The sequence below is a fragment of the Ischnura elegans genome, chromosome 7 (assembly GCF_921293095.1).
Source record: "Ischnura elegans chromosome 7, ioIscEleg1.1, whole genome shotgun sequence".
Classification (NCBI taxonomy): domain Eukaryota; kingdom Metazoa; phylum Arthropoda; class Insecta; order Odonata; family Coenagrionidae; genus Ischnura; species Ischnura elegans.
This window is the reverse complement of record NC_060252.1, coordinates 95,114,886-95,138,440: the sequence shown is the minus strand read 5'-3', so window position 1 is coordinate 95,138,440 and position 23,555 is coordinate 95,114,886. Positions and strand designations below refer to the sequence as shown.

At 37.8% G+C, this 23,555-nt stretch overlaps 1 protein-coding gene across 8 annotated transcripts in view; it reads right to left on the bottom strand.

Annotated features, from left to right (window-relative positions):
• LOC124162859 (eye-specific diacylglycerol kinase) overlaps positions 1 to 23,555 on the bottom strand; it is a 134,092-nt gene that overhangs the window by 78,072 nt on the left and 32,465 nt on the right. For 2 of the 8 annotated variants that reach the window (XM_046539543.1, XM_046539544.1), the window contains exon 2: positions 18,830 to 19,767. The exons of the other annotated variants lie outside the window; for them this stretch is intronic. In XM_046539543.1, the coding sequence (XP_046395499.1) occupies positions 18,830 to 19,401 (572 nt within the window). In that variant the 5' untranslated portion in view covers positions 19,402 to 19,767. The remainder of the gene's footprint in view (positions 1 to 18,829; positions 19,768 to 23,555) is intronic. 8 annotated transcript variants of the gene reach the window in all.

Genomic DNA, 23,555 nt, shown 5'->3' with positions numbered 1-23,555 from the left:
TATTCACACAGAGGAGCGAAGGCCACTAACGAAGCAGGCAGTCACGCGAAATCAACGCGAAGTGGTAGGATACGAAGCTATAGAGGCGGAATGTCTCGGAAGAATGATATTGATGATATTCTTACAAGGACAAATTCAAAGAATCAATAGGCAATGGGCGGCAAGAATACCTATGCAGCGTCCGTATATGCCGCCATAATCATCTTTAATATTGTAGTCATTTGCAGATTTCTTGCCTGATTTTATGTAACCAAGGTGACGATGGGGATCATTGAAGTGGGCTTAGAGAAAATGCTCTATAGATGGTTCGATCACAATGCCCCATAGCAATCCAAGAAACGATTAATCAAGCGAGATGTGGAAAAGTTTTCGGTTGGGAAAGCGAAACAGAGGTGCTACTTCACATTTGTCCGGTCACACCTTGAATATACAGCGAGCATATGGGATCCAGCTCAGAAAGACTTGATCCGTGAACTTAATAAAATACAAAAGGAAGCCGCGCGATTCTTCAAAAACTGCTTTGGGCTTGAAAAATGCATTGCCCATCTTTTAAACGAACTAGGCTGGGAGCCGCTAGGGACTCGGAGGCAACTTGTAGATGGGTAAAAGACATTGGACTCGCGACACCGTCACCGCTACTACATACATATGTATAATCGTGTATATTCAGTATATTCACAGTACACTCGCCATATTTATCTTATTTATATATATCTTATTTGCTAACGAAATCCTCTCACTGATGTCCTTAATGTTGTGTCCGTTTTCCTCTATGTGCTTCTCAAATAGTTGAATTCTTTTACCGGCTCAAGTTTGTGACCACCTACTTTCATCTTGAGCCTCACATTCTCATGGAATGACTCTTTACTTGAGTGTATAATTGAGTGTATAAGAAAATTGAGTATATAATAATGACTGCAATGACCGCACATACACAATGACACATTATTGGACTACGTTTACGGAATAACCCGCTAGTCTAGTTAAAATCCAGTTAAATCTCTTCTTTCTCCGTGATTTTTAAATTTAATAGAAATTTGATTTCAAATCGGAATAAACAACGTACATAAACAAACGCTATCGCCGGAATTAGAGCGCATCGGGATGATAAGTAAGTGTAGATCTAATTGTAGCAGATGTACAGTGAGATTTCAGAGGCTCACGTAGATCATAGGAGATAACTTGTCCAACGCCTCTGTTATTGAGTGTGGTCAAGGTCAAGCCTCAATGCGAATGAATCGATAAGCAAGACAGATGCTCCTCATCTCGTCATCAAAAGCAAGAGTCTCACTCCAAGGTCAATGGCCTGAATCACACAATCGTTTTTTTTCCGTCCCTCAGAGCGAATGCTCTAGCGATAGGTTATCATGGACCAAAAGAATGATCGCTCATTGACCCATAATTTCCTGAATCACACTGTCATTCATACTGTCCCTCATTCCATCGTTACAAAATAGGGTGGTGTCCTATTATTTTTTTATTGCCTAAATCGAAAGATTATTACTTCTGGAGTACGTATTTCACGCTTTTAGATTTTTAAATAACGACATCTATTTTTCGTTATTAAATGAAAAGTGAAAATTTTCAAGCGCGCGAAAACGCGACGGCTAAGTATGAATGCCGGGAAAAACTCCGTGTGTAGTCGTTCTGGTTCCCGCTGCCACAACTGAGGTGACCTTGGGGCGAAGCTCTGAGCGCTGATACGACGCAGGATGCTAGCAGGTAGGAGAGTACCATGCTGGCTGGTAGCGCTTGGCTTAAATAAGGATTATTAATACCTTATCAAACGAAGGAAACTTTCCGACCATAGCCAGCTTTAATAGGTGATTATTAAGACATGTTTCCCTGAACTCTGTGCCTCATGCATGCATTGGTAACCTTAGACGATGTAAAACTCCTATCCTCTTGTGTAGAAACTAGGTCCCTGTGACGTCACGTGAAGTGGCATCGCATGGGCGCCAACCTGGCCTTTTTCAAATGAGGATTCGTCTAAACCGGTATTTCTAAAACCAAATAATTTGTATATTATGAATACATTAATGGTGGGTAACGAATCGCAATCAATGCCTTTCGTTTTCTTTGATGAAGGAAACTACCCTATTGTAAATATCAACACATTCTAGTACACTCCAAAAACACTTCTATTGCAAATTCTATTTATTTGTTAAATCAGTACTATGACTTATGTAACAATATGTCAATAGAAGGAACTCTATTCCTTGCAAGTCATAACGTGTAATTATGTTAAATCACTGTGATCTGTCATGCATGTCTACTTTGTTCTTATTTCGTGCGTAGTTATATCTATATTGACGATTACTATGTATATTTGTTGCCTGGTAAGCATTGAAAGCTAAAATATGTATCATTGTCAGATGTCATTTATGCCTTTTATGTTTTTGATTCATGTATTGTTTGTCCTCTCTAACTTGACGATTTCTATGCTACTTTTGTAACCAAACAGAAATAAAATTATTATTATTATTATGAATGCCATCACTTTCCATATTGTAACGCCGACGGCCTCGGTGGCTGCGGGATAAAATCCTAACATGCCAAACGGGAGGTCGCGGGGTCGAGTCCCGCCTGAGTAGGTTTCCCCTATCCAGGACATAGTTGTTCGTGTACGTGTAATTGTTAAATTTGTTGAATACCCAAACATAAATTGTCCAAGATGAGCTGTATTCGATGATTTGGGAATAAGATGAAAAAAATATAAAAATAATAACTTTACAATTATCGTGCCATTAAAAGTGAAATATTAATAGTAACAGACCTAGCGTTTTGATTAGCTGAAAGATGGTACAATTGCAAAAAAACATTATGTTATAAAGTTAAAGAAAATTAAATATATGTAAACTAATTTAATGTGATTATTTTGGTAGTACCTTTAGTTTGATCGTGATTAGGATTTTATTTCTATTATTTTTATGATAGAGATAATATATTAAGTACAAATCTAACTGTACTTACCTTTTTGCGGGCACAATTTGAAAAGGCTAGTGTATTCAGGAGATAAATTTTCTTCATCCGCATGCAAGAAAAAACACGAAAACCAAGAAAAATATGATACACATACGACATCTGCTTAAAAAATGGCAGTTTTCATTGGCTGATACGTGAGCTTAAAGCTTTTCATTCAGAGACCATTTTTAAAAATAATTTTGGATTAATACGTGACATTTGCTTAAGACATACATATTTTACTTTTTGAGTGAAGGACTTTTAGCTATGATAGGATTCGATGTCTTTGAAAATTAATCATGCCGAAACACCATTTTTGTTAAAAGCTGCGTGATTAATGAATATTATTTTCGAGGTAACAAATAAAATCCTGACAATTTTTCGATATGTGTATGCCTCATTAATTATATGTATACTGGACTCAACGCAGAAAAAATGATACCATTAAAAACTGTACAAAATTACATCTTCCATCAATGACTGCTTTTAAGTTCCTGTTAATCCAATTGAAAGCGATAGATTTCATGATTTTCATGGCAATTCAAATCCAAATTGCCTTTCGACGAATTAATATCGATAAATTTCAGCATGAAAAATAATATCGATTCATTTATGAACATTACCATTTCATTTTAAATCGTTTTCCCAATATTCACTCTTGCCGTTATACTGGCTGCCTCAGTTCATTTGTCTTCATCATTAAAATTTAACGAATAACGGTGGATTTTTTTATAAATGCATGAAAGGGTGTAAATCGCAGCCCTGAGTTAACTGGACTCATTAGCCATATTGTACTGCAATTTCTAAATTGATGAGGATGATAAATTAATTTGAACACATTGATATGATTAAGTGATATGAATTTTAATGGAATGTGTTTAGAGATGGAACCCTATCATTTCCTACGAGTACCTAACGCAAATGTATGCCTTAAAAATTATAAAGGTATCCAAAGGCATTAAAAATAATCACGGAATGAAAAAAAAACTGGTAGCTGACATACGGACATATAAAAATTGACATTTTTTTGTGATTGTTGCATATATTTGTTTCAAAATTTACATATTTTTCTGACATGCAGATAAAGAATATTTATACCTGAATATAGTAGTCTTGTCAAATTGTGCCCGCTACAAGGCTAAGCAAAATGAAATTTGTGCATAATATATTTTCTCTATGGTTAGTAGAAAAGAAATTAAAATCTAATCACGCACTGAATAAAGTTAACACCGGTCTCGGTGGCGGTGGGGTAAAGTCTTCGCCTGCCAATCCGTAAGTCGTGGGTTCGAATCCCACCTGGGTAGGTGATCCCTAACCAGGGCATGGATGTTTGTGTTGTACTTAGTTAATGTCGAAAACCCGTTGTAAAGGCCACAATGCTATTTACGGGAAATTAAAAATAAATAAATAAAAAATAAATTATCATAGTGCATTGGTTAATTTATTTGCTATAATCAATTAATTAGTAAAAATGTAGGGTCAAAACATTTTTACTTTATTAAAAAGATTGAATCACCCTTTTCTATTCGTTCTCGTTTATTAACACACGACAGGGTCGAAATCGCGTGCCTGGGATAATGAGACGTACTAAATATAATACACTGTAATTCAGAGATTGACGAGGATGTATCGGTAATCTGAATTTTTAATGGGCGCATTAAATATTTCGCATTTAAATGAGTCATGCTTCGGTTTCATACGAAAACTGCTTACCAAAGGCGAACGTAATTGCCGCCAACGGTTACGGTTAATGATCAAAATATCGCCTCATCGAATGATTCTGGAAGCCAATTATCTCCCCTTTGTATCGAATCCCTATGCTTTCACTCCGAAAATTATTTTGATCCTCAGGATAAGTAATTTCTTTTTTAATTGCTTGGTGGAAGGAGGAAATTAACCTCTTGATTTACTGTATTCAAGCAGTCGGAACGTCCATTTCCATATTTCGAAAGATATATGAATTAGTGGTATAATACCACTTTTGCTACTTGTTATACTGAAGTAGTAGCGTAGCGAGGGGGGATGTTCCGGGGGGTCCGGACCCCTCCCCACGAAATATAAAAACACAATTCTTTCTTACACAAAAGAAATAAAAACATTGAAAAATCATGAATGCACAAAAGATTTATTTGACAAATAAAGTTGTTTTGATTATGAAAAGTGTAAAAATTAGTTAAAAACCCTCTACTTATTACCTTGTTTTTCAAAACATTTCCACGCTGGTTTGGACCCCTCCACCCCCCGAACGAAATTCATGGCTACCCCACTGTTCTGAGGGTATATTTCATCAAACTATACCTCCCTCACCCGCTGAAATATTTTATCTCTCAGAAATAAATATCTGGCACGAAAAGAATAAAAGCTAGGTTCTTCAATTTAAAACCACTACATAAATTCAATTAATAAAATTTAAAGGAGTCTTAATTCAAAATTTCAAGTTTAAAAATTTAATCAATGATGGACTCAACTTGAAATAGCATTACAGGTTTACAGAGGTAGATTAGCGACTGCTTGATTCAAAATAAATCTTTATCAAATTTTATCGCAGCTGGATAAACATTTATCTATAACATGTGATATCCAGTGATGTAAAACAGTAAAAGTTCAAAAAAAAAGGATGTGGAAATTACAACGATTATATTATGAAGTTTATACTATTACTGAGTATTTAGTACGCCATTTTACGTGAAATTATAGTGATTTGACTTAAATTACAGCATTAATATGCTAATAACACAATATGTTGTGACTCGAATAGCCTACATTTTATTTTTATATATTCATCACATCTACATACTACCCCGCAAGCCACCTTAATATCCGTGTGGCAGGGGGGCGTTGGGACACAAGCCTTTTACAAACAAAAAGGAAATACTCCAACAAAGTTCCACGTAGCATTAATTTTAGTCCATTTTTGTTCGGGGGGAGAACGAAAGATCAAGAAAGGTCAACGGTATAATTCTTACGGTATAAAACACATCAAGACAGTTTTTTTTTGCCAAAATGGCATTCATATTCTAGCAGTGTGTAAAAAATAAAAAAGAAGGTATCACTCCAGTTGATTAAATGACCGTTGTTCCCGTAGCAGAATAGATGCTGACCTGATATTGGTCACATTATCCAAAGGATAGAGATTAATTCAAATCTCACACGAAACATATTTATCGAGCCTATTACGTTTTTATTAATGAAGTGTTTGCAGATGGTGTGATTGTATTTTTAATAAATTTATTTGCTTAGCTATAAACATCACTACAGAAATATGTATGCACCAAGAGTAGAGAGCCATTCAATCTCTCAATTTACTGTCAAATTAAACAAAAATAGAGAATTTTTTCATATTTGTTTGAAAAGGATATAATTTCGGTTACGGCGCCATCCTTCTCAGCTTAGCAATATTTTTCCCAACTTTTATTTCATAAATGAATAGTGACAGAGCTCTTCCATTCCATATTGCCGACATTATTTTCTCTTACGCTTATTAATCGACGGAGCCCCAACAACCAAGGACCGTGCTCCGAAATTTCAGTTCCAATTAAGGGTAATGAGATATAGATGAGATGGAGAGGGCATTGCGAAACAACTTTAACGCGTTCAACGGTCGAATGATCGATTTTTTTCGCGCGTTCACCTCATCGTCCGACCAACGCGTTTATAATCGATTCTACTCTCACGTGGAAAGCAATCTTTTGCGGTCTGCTCGGGATTGCTTTCACCTCTCAATAGAAACTCGGCGTTCCCCGTCCAACACAATTACCTGTGTGGATACAATGTTTTTAACGGTTGTTCCTAACACGCACTTGAGGACTTTATTTAGTATATGTCGCCATTAAAGAACCTGGGCTTATTCAAAAGTTAAACGCGTCGGTCACTAACACAGTCGATTAAGATCAGTCGGAGATATATTGTGTAATCGAGTAACAGATAAACATAATGACAGAAAAACGCTAGTAAATACAAGTATGGAATTTGGAGGAGGCGACCGACAGCTTGGATCATTTGCGCCATGAGGGGAGGGTATGGAAGGAGTGGTGGAGGGAAACTCGGTGTCGGAATTAGCCCGCTCTTAACGAAAGGCGCCAAGGGGATAGCGGATTAACGTCCCATCCGACGGGCGGAGTGTTGCGCAAATTCTCTGCCACCTCTGGGATTTGAACCCGAGCCCACGGGGTGGGAAGCCACCATACCAACCCGGTACCCCCTAAACACAAGTGTGATAAATTATCTTCCGTGCAACCACAATTACCTGTGTGGATACAAATGTATTAGCAATTCTTTCTTGCGCGCTCTTCAGTTCAGCCTTGGATACATAGTGATCTCCACCAGGCAAAGCATCGGAAGCCATGAGTGGTCCAAAGCATTTGACAACTGGGAAAATAAGCGGCCTATCGGAGCGCATTGCTCAAAGTTTCGGTAGTTTAAAAATGGTGCATTTTCGACCTAAATATCATTAGTTATTTTGGTAAGGGTCTGCTGAACATGGGTTAAAATTTCGTGCCACCATTTTTCTCCACTCCTTAGAGCCCAAGAAAACTTAAATATTTTCACTCGCTAGTCTATACCGTAATAAATGAAGTTTTGTCTAGTTAAGCTGTTCTGAACGATATTTTAGTCTTCCACGATTCAATAAGAAAACGTTAATGTCTATCTCTATTTTTTTGGTACTTTCTTTGAGGCGCAATTCTCACCATTTTAAAAAATGCCATAAGGACACCAATTGGAAAGCTAATTTGCACAAGTTTCTAATTCCCGGCACCTTGAGGAAACGTCACAGTTAAGAAATCGTCAATTATCCGTCAAAACGCTTTCAATTTTCTTGAAGAATAGAAAGCGTGCGAAATATATTCGATTGGTATTTCTTTCATGCTATACTACGTAATGCATAGTTTTGAGCAAAGAAAGTACCTAGTACGAATGTTATCACTCTATCGCAATCCTCAGTAATAATTATTGCATTAAATTTCTACTTAAGGCCATCGCAATTGAGAAACAATTTTGTCAGTAAGCGTGGCCGCTACGTTTACTTAACAATACCTGATTAGACCATAATTGCTAAATTTAACAGACCCAAAAAGCATACAGGTATGCAAGAAAAAAGTTCTGACAAGTCTATATCAGCTGTATTATTGCTGGTTGGAAACATGCATATAATATACCTACCGAAGAGTTATTCATATTATAATTCCGCGTCAGCATTTTTTGTGATATTTAGCTAATGTATAAATACTCTAAAAAAGAAGTAAAATTTTCTTTATTCATGTCGAAAACTTAATGTAGACAACTTTTGACCAATCGATAAAGAAATTCCGTCACAGCAAAGGGAAATTCAGGCCAGAGAGAAAATCGTTATGACCCGAAAGACGCTCTGGTGTATGGATAAACAAATAGGGTGGTCACAAGGAATGTGGGAAAATATTTACTCGTAATATGCTATCGTAGATCCCTTATAAGTAGCCAAATCATCTAAGAATATTAATGACTAAGTTTCAACCACGAATATTACAAAAGAGGATCCTCAAGTAGGCTTCTAAATGTGCTGTCACCCGCCGCGCATTTAAATTGGTTACCCAAAGTCGCCACTCGCGTCGCTGACAGACAAATTGATTCGAGTTTCACGAGGAAATATGATATAATCAGGGATATTAACCGAAATTTATACGCATGATGATGTGAGTTATCAACTTCATAACTCTTCAATGCTATTCCTCGTAATTACAATGGCCATGCAGAAAAATAATGTAAAAAGTGGATCATATTGCACATATCACCGCGTCGCGGACGTCTTTGAAAGCTGATAAAACTGCGAGCGAATAGGCAACAGAAATCAGCCTTCAATGGGATGGAATTGGGCCTCCTCTATGCAGTCCCATTGGTTTTAACTCAATATGATGACGCTAATCATTGCTTACTTGAGTTTAAAGTTTGGATTACATTTAATTTTTAGAAAAAAATAGAAGTGTTTCTTCCGCTGTAGAAACTTAACTAATGTATCTTGTAAGACCTAATTTTATTTTCCATAAGTGTTGTTCAATGAATATATTTAAGAAAAATCATAGATTTAGCTGTATTTAGCTTTGTGATAGCGTCACTCATTCTTTACAGCCATTCGTCGATATAATATATTACGCGATCGCCTAAATTCCCTTCCTCCAGTCCCATAAAGATGACTCATAAGTCATAACCCTCTCCCGGCAATGATGACGTAACCGACAGCCCCAGTTCCGAGATGGCACGTCATCGACAAGTTGTCGAGAGAAATAGATAACAGGAATATCGCAGTGGAGATGAAAGAGTTCGTAATTAGCAGCCGGGGAGCGGTTTGCGCTCTGAGGAATGGGAGTGTGGCATATGCTGTTTGTTTCGTCACCCATCGCTGCTTCTCATTGGAGCAGATTATCACTAATAACCGAACACTTACAACACTGTTAAAACAATAAATCTTAACAATAACTCCAAGATTTTCTATTTTTTAGGTTGCACCGCGTCCAGTATATAATGAATTAATAGATAATTAACCTGATTCATGCGCATCAATAATCAACCTAATAATGCATCAATGCATCAACCTGATAATGCGCATTTAATTTCTAAAATCAATGGAGCCGAAAAAGCATAGGCGAGAAATGAGTTCCGACAAACCTATATCAATTTTTATACGACCACAAATAGCTGGTAGCAAGCATATATACCTACCTACCGAAGAGTAGTTCAAATGATAATTCCGCGCCAGAATTTGTTTGTGATACTTAGCTAATATCTAAATACTTAAAAAAAGAAGTAAAATTTACCGTATTTATGTCGAGAACTTAATGTAGACACCTTTTGACCAATTGATAAATAAAGTTCGTCACAGGCAAGAAAAATTTTTGCCGGGGAAAAAAGCGTTAAAAACCGATGACCAATGTATGATGACCAGTGACCAGATGACCAATGAAATGTGCAAGAGGGTGGCCAAAAATGAGTTGGAAAATGTTTAATCATAATATCTGATGGTAGCCCACCCATAAAAGAAGTGTATTATTAAAAACCGAACTCTAATAACACTATAAAAAGAATAAATAGTAATGTTAACTTCGAGATTTTCTATTTGTTTAGTTAGCAACGCCTCCAGTATATAGTGTGTGTGGGGTTATTTTGCTGTAAAATTCAAAATATAGCCAAATTTATAAGTTTTATCAATAATTATAATATTAAAAAAACTGATAGAAAATGAAATTTACAATTAGTAAATAACGGAAGATAACGTTGAGTAAATACGACATGAATTATCGTAATATTTTTACCGGAATGTTCCGGACGGATGATGGAGATTGTAATTTAGGCGCGTCAAATTAAATAATTTCATACCATGCTACAGATATTTATAGTTCGCTTGCTGTTCGTTCCTTTTTATAAATAAACCTATCGTAATGATTGATTACGTAAATTTTCTATTTTTAACATTAGCTTTTTAACCATGTTTAAACCAAAGGCCGTTCGCCCAAATTGGCATATATACTTATTCGATATCAAAACATATACCCAGTCGTTCCTCTACATTTAAATACCCTAGTACGCAAAGTGATAAGATTCTACAGCACCAGTTTTCTTGTTACAGAAAACATTTCAATTGTAAATTTTGCCAATAATCAAATTTATTCCAAATTCGTTTCCACCGCGACATTCCTTCGACCTAAAGACGTCAGTAGGATCACTGGAAAAATTGTTGTCAACGGCAATGCTGGGCGTGGATAAAAAATGGAAAACCATCATTCACAAAAATAAAGCCTATACTCTCTCTTTATCTCTCTGCTTCGCCGCAACTGCGTGAAATGTGATTGAATTTGTGGTTTTTATTTTCTTTTTAACGAACGGCTGTACCATAATTAAATAATGATGCCAATGAAAGGTTGATGCAAATCGTGTGTCCTTATGAGTCACGCCAGTCTAAATATGTACTGCATATAGATAAATTTAATTAACCAGGACTGTGGAAATACAATACATTCCAAGGTAAGAGTGGAGAACATCTACCTCAATAACCACTGCAAAACGTGTTTATGATTCATTTCAAAACCCCAGGTTTCATCCAACTATTAAGGTAATAGAAGATGTTAATAAATGCAAGCAGCATTTGTCCTACATTCATATACAAGGTCACAAGCCTCAATAGTTGAGGCACGGTGTTGCAAGAATTTCTCAGAATTAAAGAGCAATTGTTTTGAAAAAGCTGAATAAGACGGTGTATTAAAATAATCTATTTTGGAAAAAATCTAAAACTTACCTCAGCAGAATATGTGATACAAACTATTGTTTTGATCATAACAAATATGTGAGGGTAGTTCATATGAATTGCTAAGTAAGAAAGCCTAATAGTAATAACTATTATCGGTTCAATGTTTCAAAGAGATAATGAAATAGCAGGTGTGGTTGAGATTACATTTTTTCCAATTTAATATCATACACAATTAATTACTACAAAGATAAAGATTTTATAAACAAGTCTGACTACACAGGCAGTTTTTATGCCTCTCATTCCGTTAATATTATTTTTTGTGCTTTCGAAATGGCAATACAACTACCCATTGCCTAAAGTTGTAACCTAATTAATCAAAATCGATTTTAATATTGAAAATTTAAATATTGCAATATAGCAAAGAGAAAAAAACTATAAATTGCATTAGAAAGGTTTGTAAAATCAATTCGTTAATTTTTTTACTGGATATGTTTCACAGGGTAAAAACATTATTAAATACCTACTATTACAGTTTTGTACAATATCTTTTCATGTAATAAGCCTTGAGAGTGGAAAATAAATTTCACAAACGTCGGCAAATATAGTTTTACATCAAAATGACCAAATCCTCAAGAGTTCATATTTAAAAATAACTACTTCAGTCGAAATGGAAATAATTTGCAATGCTCATCACTACCTCAAACATTATTGCCGTATGTTTCGATGCGCGCTGAAAACGTGATTCCGACACGCTAAGCATTATAAATACCGGATTAACTCCATGCTGGAAGCATTCGAGTGGGCGCGCACAGCTTGTTTTCCGAGTGACGTGCAGTGAGATCACTCACCGACGTGAGCCCACGCCGAAGAGAAGGTCAAACCTTGTCCAGTGATGGCAAATATTTCGGCGACGGAGTTCGGCCAAAACGTTTGCGAAATAACAATATCAATATAATTTATCTATTCCTTGTACTTTAATTTGTTTGAAACAACCCTGATTTTGTTTAAACAAACTTGTTTTCAAAGGAAGGTAAAAATAATCAGATTTCTAGATGTATTCTACGAAGATTTCTGAATTGAAAATCAAGATTATCGAAATGGTCACAAAAGATATTTTTGGCACAAGATATAAATTTTATTGCAAACTGATTTCTGGGGAAAATTTGGATAGATTTTCTTAAAATAGGGATGGGAGAAAAACTATAATGGTGAAAGATTTATCACAGTAGATTTAAAGATTATATCTATTTTGGGAGTTCGGGTGGCAAAAAAAGGAATATACCCAAAGCTAGGTTACACAATTGCCCATGAGACCCATGGCTAAACCTCATGAGACTTAAGAAGTTGAAAAATGAAATAAACATGAAACTGGGAAAAAATGAAATAAGTAAAACAATACCAATATATGGATACGACATGCTGCGATATTTCTAAGGGGCGTACGGTACACTGGTAAAACGCTAAAAATTTAGGGGTTTAGGTAAACTACTCCTATTTATCATAACAATAACAGATAATTGACGCAGATAAAGACATCACATTTATGTAACTAAGAAATCTATTATTTTGCACGCTCTGTTCATTGTTCATTATATTTTGATTGCAATTACATCTGATAATATGTGGAATTTTATAGTATATTCTTTCATTGATGATATCTATAAATTCCAACGCGTGGATGTAGATAAAATAATATGAAAACCACCAACATTAGAATATGGGAATTGGGAAACGTTGTTGATGATTTTTTTATTTATGTTCATGAGGATTAGTGTAAATATTTATACATGAATATTGAAAATTTCCACATCTTGTGAACTCATACGATGGATAAATTGCACGCAGATATGATGCCAAAAGATAATAAAGAATGCTTATAACCCGTCAAAACTCATGACCAATTAATAAAAACTCATTAATAGTGATTAATGAGCCTACCTGTCAACTGAAAAAATCAATAGCACTGATTATATTATGTCGTAAAAGGAATTCGTGAGTAACGCGTCCTTTACCTATGATTTTCCGTTCACAAAACTCATACTCCCATCAGTCTGTCTTAGCAAAATCGGCAAGGGGAAAACTTGGAATGACTTGTACAACAATCGCTCAGTGGCTAATCACTCACGATTACATGACCCCACCGAAGGCAAGTTTGAAATTGTCGTGCCGGTGAGTCTAGTAGCTACATATTATAGGATTTTTGCGCGTTAGCTGGCGTTGTCGGTATAATGTGTGGTTTACTTGAAAAAGGAAACATAAATTTTACGACTTTAAAAATGAACAATTACATATTTACATAAAATATAGAATCATTAATAAATTTCAATTTAAATACTTTTCTAGAATTACATTTATTATCTATCATTTGATATTTTCATTTAATATATTTTACATCATTTTAAAGGTAAGACCACTTTCAAATTTTTTTATGAGAACTGAAAAATATGAACCAATGGACAGAAAAATAAGAACCAATTTGCTACTTATTTATGAATGAATACGTAGCAAATTGGTGTTTTATGTTCTATTTAATTTCTTTTATCTTTGTTTTTAGTCGATTTCGCAAATATGGCATTCAAGATATTTTCGTATTTTATTTATACATTTTCCACTTCCTTTCAAGATTAAAAAATATTCACAATACTTAGATTAGGAGGAGTTTTAGACATAGGGTAGACTCATAGAAGAGTGATTTGTTGAGCGAGTGTATTTGTAGTCGGGATTCTTGAATCGTAGTTCCACATGTCTGTAAGGAGTGTGTTATTACTAGCCTTCAACCTTCATTATCGAGACGGGAAATTAAATTCTCCCCTAAATGTCCCCTCCCTAAATCCTCCATTGGCTGTTGGCAGAGGCGGATCTATGGGGGCTACAACTCCCCCCCTTTGATATCCAATTTACACTAGGTACAATTTTTTCCGACCCCCATTACTGCTGGAATTTTAACCCCCACTTAGCCCCAACCCCCCTTGTCCCTATCCTGGATCCGCCACTGGCTATCGGGGTAGTATATAAATACATAAAATCCAAAGATCAATGCGAGATTGAGGGGAATTTTTCCACATTAAAATTAAAACTAGCAATTTTCCACGATTATTAACCTTATTCCGGCCAAGGTTACGATGTTACTATATCATCTTCATGGTTCAAAATGGTTCCATGATAGGAGCAAAGGTCGCGAATAAATTTCATAATCGTGAAAAATTGCAACTGTTTACTTCGGTATGCAAATGTAGATAACGTATGGTTTGTAAATATTTGCCATCAATTGGCCAATTGCCCATGGGATGAGCAGCGTAGAGGTCGTGCGATACACGGAGAGTATTTTCCCGGTGAAATTTGAACTCTCTTGTTCTCAAGCGCATTGTATTTTTTCAATTTTTTTCTTTTCACGTTTACGCGTGGACGGAGGAGAAGCCGTTCGGCTCAGAGGTATGCTAATGCTCGCGGGAGGAGGGAAATATGTGCCAAGGTGAGTAGGCAACGAGAGTGGGCCCGCGTACCACTTGGCAAGACTCTCTCCCTCCCTCTGCCTTTCCCTCGATTCCTCGACGACCACTTTCCACCACCACTGGCGAAGGTGGGGGTCCTCGATTCATGATCGGTGATTCGGTTCATTCCGATGAATATTTCTTTCAAACACAGGTATCAGCGACGCATGTGCAAATGCGGAGTACGAGATATTTTCGAATATTCCTTTTTCCCTTTCCTCTTTTTTCGCAAGACTGAAAAGTATTCACATCCCTAAGATGATGGAAGTTTAGAAATATAGGATAAACTTATAAAAGAGCATATGAAATGTACTTGTATTTGTCGATGGAATTCTTGGGCCGTGGTCTCACATGTCTGTAAGGAGGGTAAATTTTTTTTTCTCTTTCCACTTTTTCGGATGATTCAAAACTATTCGCATACCTAAGATATGATGGAAGTTTAGACTTCTATTTCTTCTACTTCTATGTCTTCTAAGTCCTCGCCTGCCAAACCGTAGGTCGTGGGTTCGAATCCCACCTGGGTAGGTGGTCCCTATCCAGGGCATGGATGTTTGCGTTGTGTATTGTTTATCCTCCGTTGTAAAGGCCTTAAAGTGCTGTTTACGGGGAAGTTGGAAATAAATAAATAAATATCCTCAATGCGATGTAGGATTAACGCTACTCCGGAGAAAATGTCCAACTTCTCGGTCGCCTCCTCCAACAAATCAGCCAACTGACCAATGAATCAACAAATGACATGATTCGGTTCACGTCCGTGAATCGTTCGCAATGACTGATTCGCTCATGAACGACACAGTTCCACTTTCCGCTCCGCCTCCCTCGTCCCGTTGCGGCGTTAGGTCTCACTCAGTGGATCGCGTTCAAGATCAGGCCGCCAACAGCTCGTAATGCGTCACCGAACGCACGGCGTGACGGTGGGAATCATGCGTAAAATGAGAATCAAGGACGGCGAAATAAATAGTAGGTGCTACTTGGGGTGAGCTTTAACCTCACCTATCCAAAGCAACATTTCGGTGGAGTCGCATATTGGATGTCCCTTCTATTCTTCTTATTGCCGATAAATAAAACTTAAGTGATTAATAAATTACATGTTCACCAAGTAGTGTTTATGCAATGATTTTATATATTGCAGCCTGCAAATAGTAATATTGAAAAAAAATAAATCCCATTTCCTTGCCTTTCCACTTATGTTTCCTACATTAACTATGCTCGTTTCCATGGGAATAGATAATGAAAGACAGAGGTGTACGTAAACACAATTTTAACGTTGATCCAAAGGCGTAAGAATAGGGGATATGAGGGGATAGATCCCCCCCTAAAGCCTCAGAGAAATAAAAAAAATAATTACTGTCGAGTTTTGATATATAATAACTGAATCTGTTTAAATTTAACCTTTAAGTGCCATAATTTTGTAAAATGTATTTCCAGTCATGCCATTTTTCAAAAATTTTCCGGAACCTCCCCTCGCCTTGGGGGGGGGGGGGGCGAGGGGTCGCCCCCTGAGGCCACCCCATCCCCCACGAAGTATATTCCTAGTTGCCACTTCGTTGATCGATTCGGTTTGCGTCCTCATCAACCATCATAATGACACAAACCGAGTCGTTCAGCGATAATTGCTGATATTGCGGACTATCAAGAACCAAATCCTTATTCCTTAATTTTTTTTTAATTATAGTAAAGTCCTGAAGACGTTGGCAGACTCGTTGGGAGAATAAACCCGATACCACACCAGGTGGGAATCCCGAGAAATTTTTCATAAATCCTTATTTTCTTTACTCAAATACTATATAATTGCATATATGTTTGTTAGGCTATGGACATCACCATGGGAGCAAAATCAATAACAAAAAAGAACTCTACTTCGCCGGTAAGAGCAAGTCATGAGGACGAACGAATGTATGTAAGTATCCGGAGAAAATTTTTGGAAATGCCATATCTCGTTGAGGTGAGGATGAAAGACTGAAGCACATTTTCAAAAAAAAATAATTTTTACAGACCCTTTATCGACACATTGTGTCATTATCTTCGAAAATAATGGCGCAAAGTGTCGGAATTTAAATTGTGCGTAAATTTACTACTGTCTTTCATCTTCATCCCTAGGAGATTTGAAAATTTCAAAAATTTGGCAGGATACTAATACATACGAACGTTCGTCCTCATGAATTATTCTTTATTTCTATGCAGGGATCTAGAATACTTCTATTCAAGAACTAAAGTGAATTCATAGGCTGAAAACCCCAAGAAAAGTTTCTTAGGGTTAACATGTATACGTCTATCTATAAACCAGCTAACTTTTTTACGCTAAGTACTGTTTTCATAACTTTATCACTCAAATTTAGAAAACTTATTTTTAGTGCAATCTATAGTATTTATTCTGTGCTTTAGAGGGTGATGAGATTGAACATTTAGATACTAGTCCGATTTATGTGTTTTTCCACCAATCTATACTAATGGGTCCATCGTGATTTATTTTGTAAACATATCAAGGAATGAAAGTGTTGACTATTTTGTTAATATCCTGCTGTGGATTTTAATGATAGGTGAAAGCTATTGAAATAATTTAAAAGGGTGTCCTCCTAATCCATTGGGTAATGATAAATGTAAATAATCATTAAATTTTTAAATAAAATTAATATTGAATGGTAATTTATCAACTACATCGTCTATGATATTATCGTGGTCAGATAAGCAGAAATAGTCACTGGGTAACCTATGGATACACAGTTTTTTATTTGATACCGTAAGAATTTTTTAAGCTTTCTTTTAAAACGAGACAGTTGATATTTTCCTTTTGTGGTTGCTACGTGAAAGTTCTAAGGGAAATTATACCCTATTATCAAAGTGAATTGATGATATTATATGAAAAATGTTTTTCACCGACGAGAATAAGAAATCGAGACCCTCCCGCGGTAAGACAGGAGGTACCTACTTTGCCCACCACGGGAATCCCAGTTCAACGTCGTTGCTCTGACCAAGACATATCCTTGCTGAACACGAGCCAGGCGTCTTCAATTGAATTCGCTCCAACTAGGTTCGATCTCATGGCTGTAAATTCTGATTACCCTGCCAGATCAAAGCGCCGATGTTTACATCGGCTGCCTCTTGCATTGTTTTGCCTTTCAAGTAAAGGGGAAGAAGTCACGTGCTCCTGATAAACGAAAGGAATTCACCCTGCAGCATGACGAGCTGGTAAAACGAAAAAGAGTGATTTCGTAGCAGTAATGATTTTTACTCGCTTGCCCTCTCATGGAGGGACTTCTCAATGTATAAGGAGGAGGATAGCAGCTGCTCTTTATATTCCAATGACAGTTTACTGACGGAGAGACTAAATCCGTGGACTAAATAAAAAATAAAGAAAGCTTTGTCAAAGCACAAGCGCACAAAAAGCGTTTCACAACATTTAAACTAATCGGCGTGAGACTCGGAAACTACGCGCTAGGCTAAGACTGCTGGATCAATAGAGAATTGATATGGTGTAAATATCTCGAGGATAATCGAGGAATCTTTTTTATAAACGTACATGAACACAAATATTCGACGAAAAGCAACGTAACGCATCAGTCAAAAAACCAACAACGCAGTTGTGAAAGTTGAAGAGAATAATGAACGAGAAACGTTAAAACAAAATCGAATTTTTAGTCGCAAACTTTAAAAGGTGTAGCACTAGTTGTAATATGTTGTATTTCGAAGAAAATTCAACATGGGCAATTTTTATTTGCTCAAACTCGAGGCCATGTACTTGATGCGCAGTTTTCCGCGGCGTTATCTAGGTGATGTCTCCATGCTTCTGGGTTTCACCGGGTTGATTTTCTTTGCGACAACAGTTTCTCCGGTATTCCAACCGGCGTCTTTAGGTCGACCTCGACCTTGACCTGAAGACGCCGGTTGGAATACCGGAGAAACTGTCGTCGCTAAGAAAAACCATGCGGTGAAACCCAGAAGCATGGAGGCATCGTCATGTACTTTGTTGAAATAAGTAACCGATGAAAAACGATATGCGTCAAAACTTACAATAGTATTGGCTGTAGCTGCGCTAATTTTCAACGATGAGTTGTCGTTTGCAACTCCATTTGATGGGGGAAACCATAATAGATCCAACACCAAATACCTTCACCAAAAATTCACAGACAGATTCCCGGTCAATCAATTACACACGCACCTATTGGTCGTCCATCCGGGATCGAAGCTCCTCACCGCCCGGCTTTTCCTCTTCTTCAGGATCGCCTGCGCAGCCGCCGTTTCGTCATCCGCGGCCCTCTTATCCTTGGTACGACCCACCTTGCCCCACCTTAGACTCCCGAACCGACTCCGCCTGTTCTTGAAGCTCTTCCTGGCCGGAGGCTGCCTCAGCACCAGCCCCGAGGAGGAAGAAGCGGCAGCAGCAGCCAGCGAAGACGTCGCGGATCCCTGGACGTCATCCGGAAGGCAGGAAGCCGATACCACGACGACCACGGCCACCTCGTCCAACGGGACGAGGTCAACCGACCTCACGACCTCCAAGGAACCGGCCGAGGGGCACTTCTCTTCCAGGACGAGGCTCACTTTGCCCTCCGGCGAAACGTTCGTGGAGATCTTCCTGATTCTTTGCTCCTCCCTGGAAGTCTTACGGGAAGGGGGCGCGGAACTTTCCCTGGACAGTGTCCCGATGGGCGGAGGGACGACTGTGGAGGACTTTCGAGAGGCCCAAGGGCCTCCGCCCTCGGCCCTCACCTCGCTCCTGGGCCGGACCATGGTTCTTGCTACCTTTTGGGCCCCGTCGCTGCCTTGGGGGTCAAGCAACTAGATCTTCAGTCACAATTCGCCAGCTCCGATGGGGGAAAGTCACGGCTCGCATTTCCTCAATGCGAACGTTCGCGATTGTTGACTTCACACCCCCAAATTAGGCGACTTCTTCATAGCAGAGCTCGCTTTTAACCCAATTTCAAAATTTTGTCGTACGAAGACTCTAGTGGCGCATACACAATATATACGAGTTCAAGGTCACTGTTAAGGGTTGGTCCTATGCATTGTTTCAAAGACGTTAGCTCTACAGTGATTGGAGGACGGCATATATTAACCGAATAGCGTTCTGCATTACCGTCGTCTCGATAAATATTGCTGGAATGAACAGAAAAATCAAAATAAAGTTTTTGGATGAATTGGAGGTGGGATATTACGCCTTATATTCACAAGGTAAGATCTGCAATGGTAAGCATATGATAGCTATGAGTAATTGACTATATCACCAGCGATCCGAAAGGTGCAAATTAACCCGTGTAAACAGACCATATCTCCAGAAATATAGCTGGAATTAATTGAATTATCTCGGAAGATGTTCTTGGACTAATGAGAGAAAGAATAAGAGGACATGTGAGCAGCTGCTGTCAAACATCTACCGTTTCCACTAGGATTTCATAACCAGCGCTGACGACTAACGCGCATCAGCTAACCTGCGGTTACAATTCTAAACATAGTTGACACTGACCTTGTTACCGATACGAAATTTTAACACAGTGAAAAATACTTGCGTCGCATTGGTAACAGTCCACTTGTTTGCAGAAATTTTGAAGAGGCATTTCCTTTGAAACCTTGTAACGTCGGGCTATAAAGAGTAATTCCTTGCTACTGACAATTTCGATGGTGATTCAAAACAATAAGATCACGGTTATCTATGGCTGACGAAAGAAACTTTTAAGTTATTAACGCAAAAAACGAGGATGCAATGCTTAGGTTCGAATGTTTAGGTCACGAAAAAACTTTTTTCAGCGTGAAATATGAGACGAATTCTCGGTTCCATTTCGTGACTATAACTGAATCCCTCCCTGATATAACAACTACTCATTTACGTTAGTCCTTCGTTCATTAAAAAAATTCTTTTCGCGGAAACATGGACTCTTAGGAAGGATGACTAGTAAATACTGAAGGCCTTCAATATTTAGGTATGGAGAAGAATGGGGAGGGTGAAGTGGACGGAGAAGAGGAGGAAGGACGTGGTTTTGGACATGGTGGGTGAGGCTTCTAGATGAGGCAAGGTGGAGAAAGAATGCTTGGATGGAGCGGGTACTTAAGGGGGACGGGATGTTGAAAACAGTGTTCATCATCATCATCACTGGTCAACAATCCTAAGATTGGTTTGACGCAGCTCTCCACTCAGTTCTCCTACCAGCTAATCAGTGTTAGAGGATAGAATTTCGAATATATGACGGAGAGAAAAGGATTTTACTTAAATAGAATGAAAGGGAGTAGGCCTTATTGTGAATTACAGAGTGAAGTCAACGATGAAATGGGAGAATGTCGGAATTATTCGTAAATACTCCAAGAAAACTTAAATTTATCGGTGGAATACTTTTATAATAATGTTCACGGTCGTGCAAACCATCGCTAAGTGAGAGTTGTAAAAAAGAGTGTGACTGCAGGGGTGAGAAAAAGAGAGAGAGTGCGTACAGCAGGCGATAGCCAGCGAATCGCGCCGAAACCTTCCGAAGCGACAAAGTTTTAACGTTCCAATCGTGAATCTTTACTAATGATGAGTGTGAAAAAGGTACCGTTAGGTGCTATGACACCTGAAATGACCGTGATCAGGCGGCCTTGCTCACAGCCTTGGGTCTACGCGACGCACGGTGACGGTCGACCAACGAACTTCCTTCCGCCGGCGGGACGCTGCCGGCCGCAATAGCAGGCGGTGCTAGACGGCGCTTTAGGTTGCGAAGAGGAAACGCACACACTGCGACAGAAGAAAAAAAAGCTGACGTGGGGGCTCACACGATTACACAAGACCGATGATGGCACTAATTTATTTTGGCTCCATACCGTCGTTCCACTGTGACTCTACCCAAGTTTTTTTAACTAGCTAAAACGTTAAAAACGAAAAAGTAACAACTGCTTGCTCGCGATAAACATTGGTTAAGAAAAAAGGAGTAAAACTTTGTCAGGTTCTCTATTATATTAATATAGGCACGACCCGGGTATCGTAACGTAGTTACATCTTCAGGTGACTGACTTGCTGGCAGCTAACCGGTACTAAATTCGTGATGGTGGGATCTTTCAAGTGAATGAATTTTCAATTTTATTCCTCGCCATTGTAAATAGCACAATAAATAACCACTATTGAAAATAAATGGATCACTCTAAACTCATTGCCGCGCTAAGGTCATTTTGGGAAACAGAATAAAGTATTCCAACCATGAAAGCATAAACCAAGCTTCTAAGAGACGGACTAACACCCCTTTCACCTTGGTTATGAGATTTTGTAGACAAACTGTTGAAGCTAGAAAAGCGCGACAGCTGTGTGCACGACGACGCTAGACAGCGAGCGGTTTGAGATTACGGGGAGGAAATTGACACATTGGCGGAACGAGGAAAAAATCCAATCACCACGAGCACTTTTTTTAACTATGCGATAATAGACAAAACTGGCTGATATTATGGGGAGAAAAATGTGCACAAAAAACCTCTTTTGGGGAGGGGGAGGAACACTACATTCTCCCTAAAAGTAGTAAGCTTAATGGTGCAAATAAATTCACCAAATATTTTATCATACAAGTTTTTACTAAAGGTTTTATCATATCGCTTCGTAAATAAGAATAACAAGTGTACGCATTCACTCAATTGCACTAAACTGTAGTAGTTGTTGTAGTACGAATCGGAAATTCCACAAAAAATAAATTTTTAGGAGAAAAACCTAATATTCTCTCTCTAAACGCAGTAATGGTGAAAATAAATTTGTAATCCATATGGGTTCGTTTCGTTCTTTAATTTTTTGCACTAAAAATATTAAAACATTATGCTCGGGAATTGTATACATCTAGACTCAGGGGAACAATGCAAATGCGGTAATGATTATGAGGAAATCACCAAAAACGTCAGCTGGGAAAAAACACGTTATTGTTGTTTTAAGTCACGGTGAAATAAACATTTTTTATATTAATACATATTTGTGCCGATCACTGCGTAATTTTGAGAACTGACAAATTATCAACTGTAAACAGCACACGCGTACACTCGGCGATAATAGACCGCAGAGACGATAAAGCACGAAGGAAACTCCGCAAGAAAATGAGCTTTTTGGAGTAAAAACACGATATTCCAACTAAACTCACTGATGGTGGACTTAAATTTGTATTACGGACACGTTTGATCAGATCGTTCAGTAATTTTGTGAACTAAAAACAGATGAATACATTTTCGTTGGGACACCAGCTAGCCAATTTTGAGATTACGAGGAGGATACTAAAATGTAACCAGAAGGGTAGAATAATAATACAGCAAAATACAATATTCATACGACAAGCAACAATGGCGCAAATAAATTACATGGCGTGCAGTTTAATTCCGATCGATTGAATAATTCTGTAGACAAACCAGTCACCTCCTGTATAGGATATTCACAAAGCAACGATAAACAGCGAAATTTCACGAATATAGACTTTTCTGGGAAAACCTAATGAACTCTCGGAATGCAGAAACGGAGAAAATATATTTTCATCCTGAACAGATTTTATCTGATCGTTTTGCAATTTTGTAGGATAAAACGAAAACAGCTGTATTCACTACACAGCAGTGTACGCGGGAGAAGCTAAAAAAAAACGGCTGGGAATAAATACTATATTCTTTCTGAAAGCTACAATTCAGCAAATACAATTGTATCTCACACAGTTTTAAACAGATAACGGTGTATTTTTTTAGAATATCAGATCACCAACTATACGTATGCACTTGGTGGCAGTAGAAGGCAGCGCGTGATCTTATACGAGGAGAAAACTCCACAAAATATTTTGAAAAAAGGAAAAACCCACACAAAAAACAGAACGTCTTGTCGAAGAAAACAATTTTCTCTCCAAAAGTGTAACTACTTTTGTGTTCCCAAAAGATTTGATTTGATCCTTTTGTAATATAGTAGGCTAAAA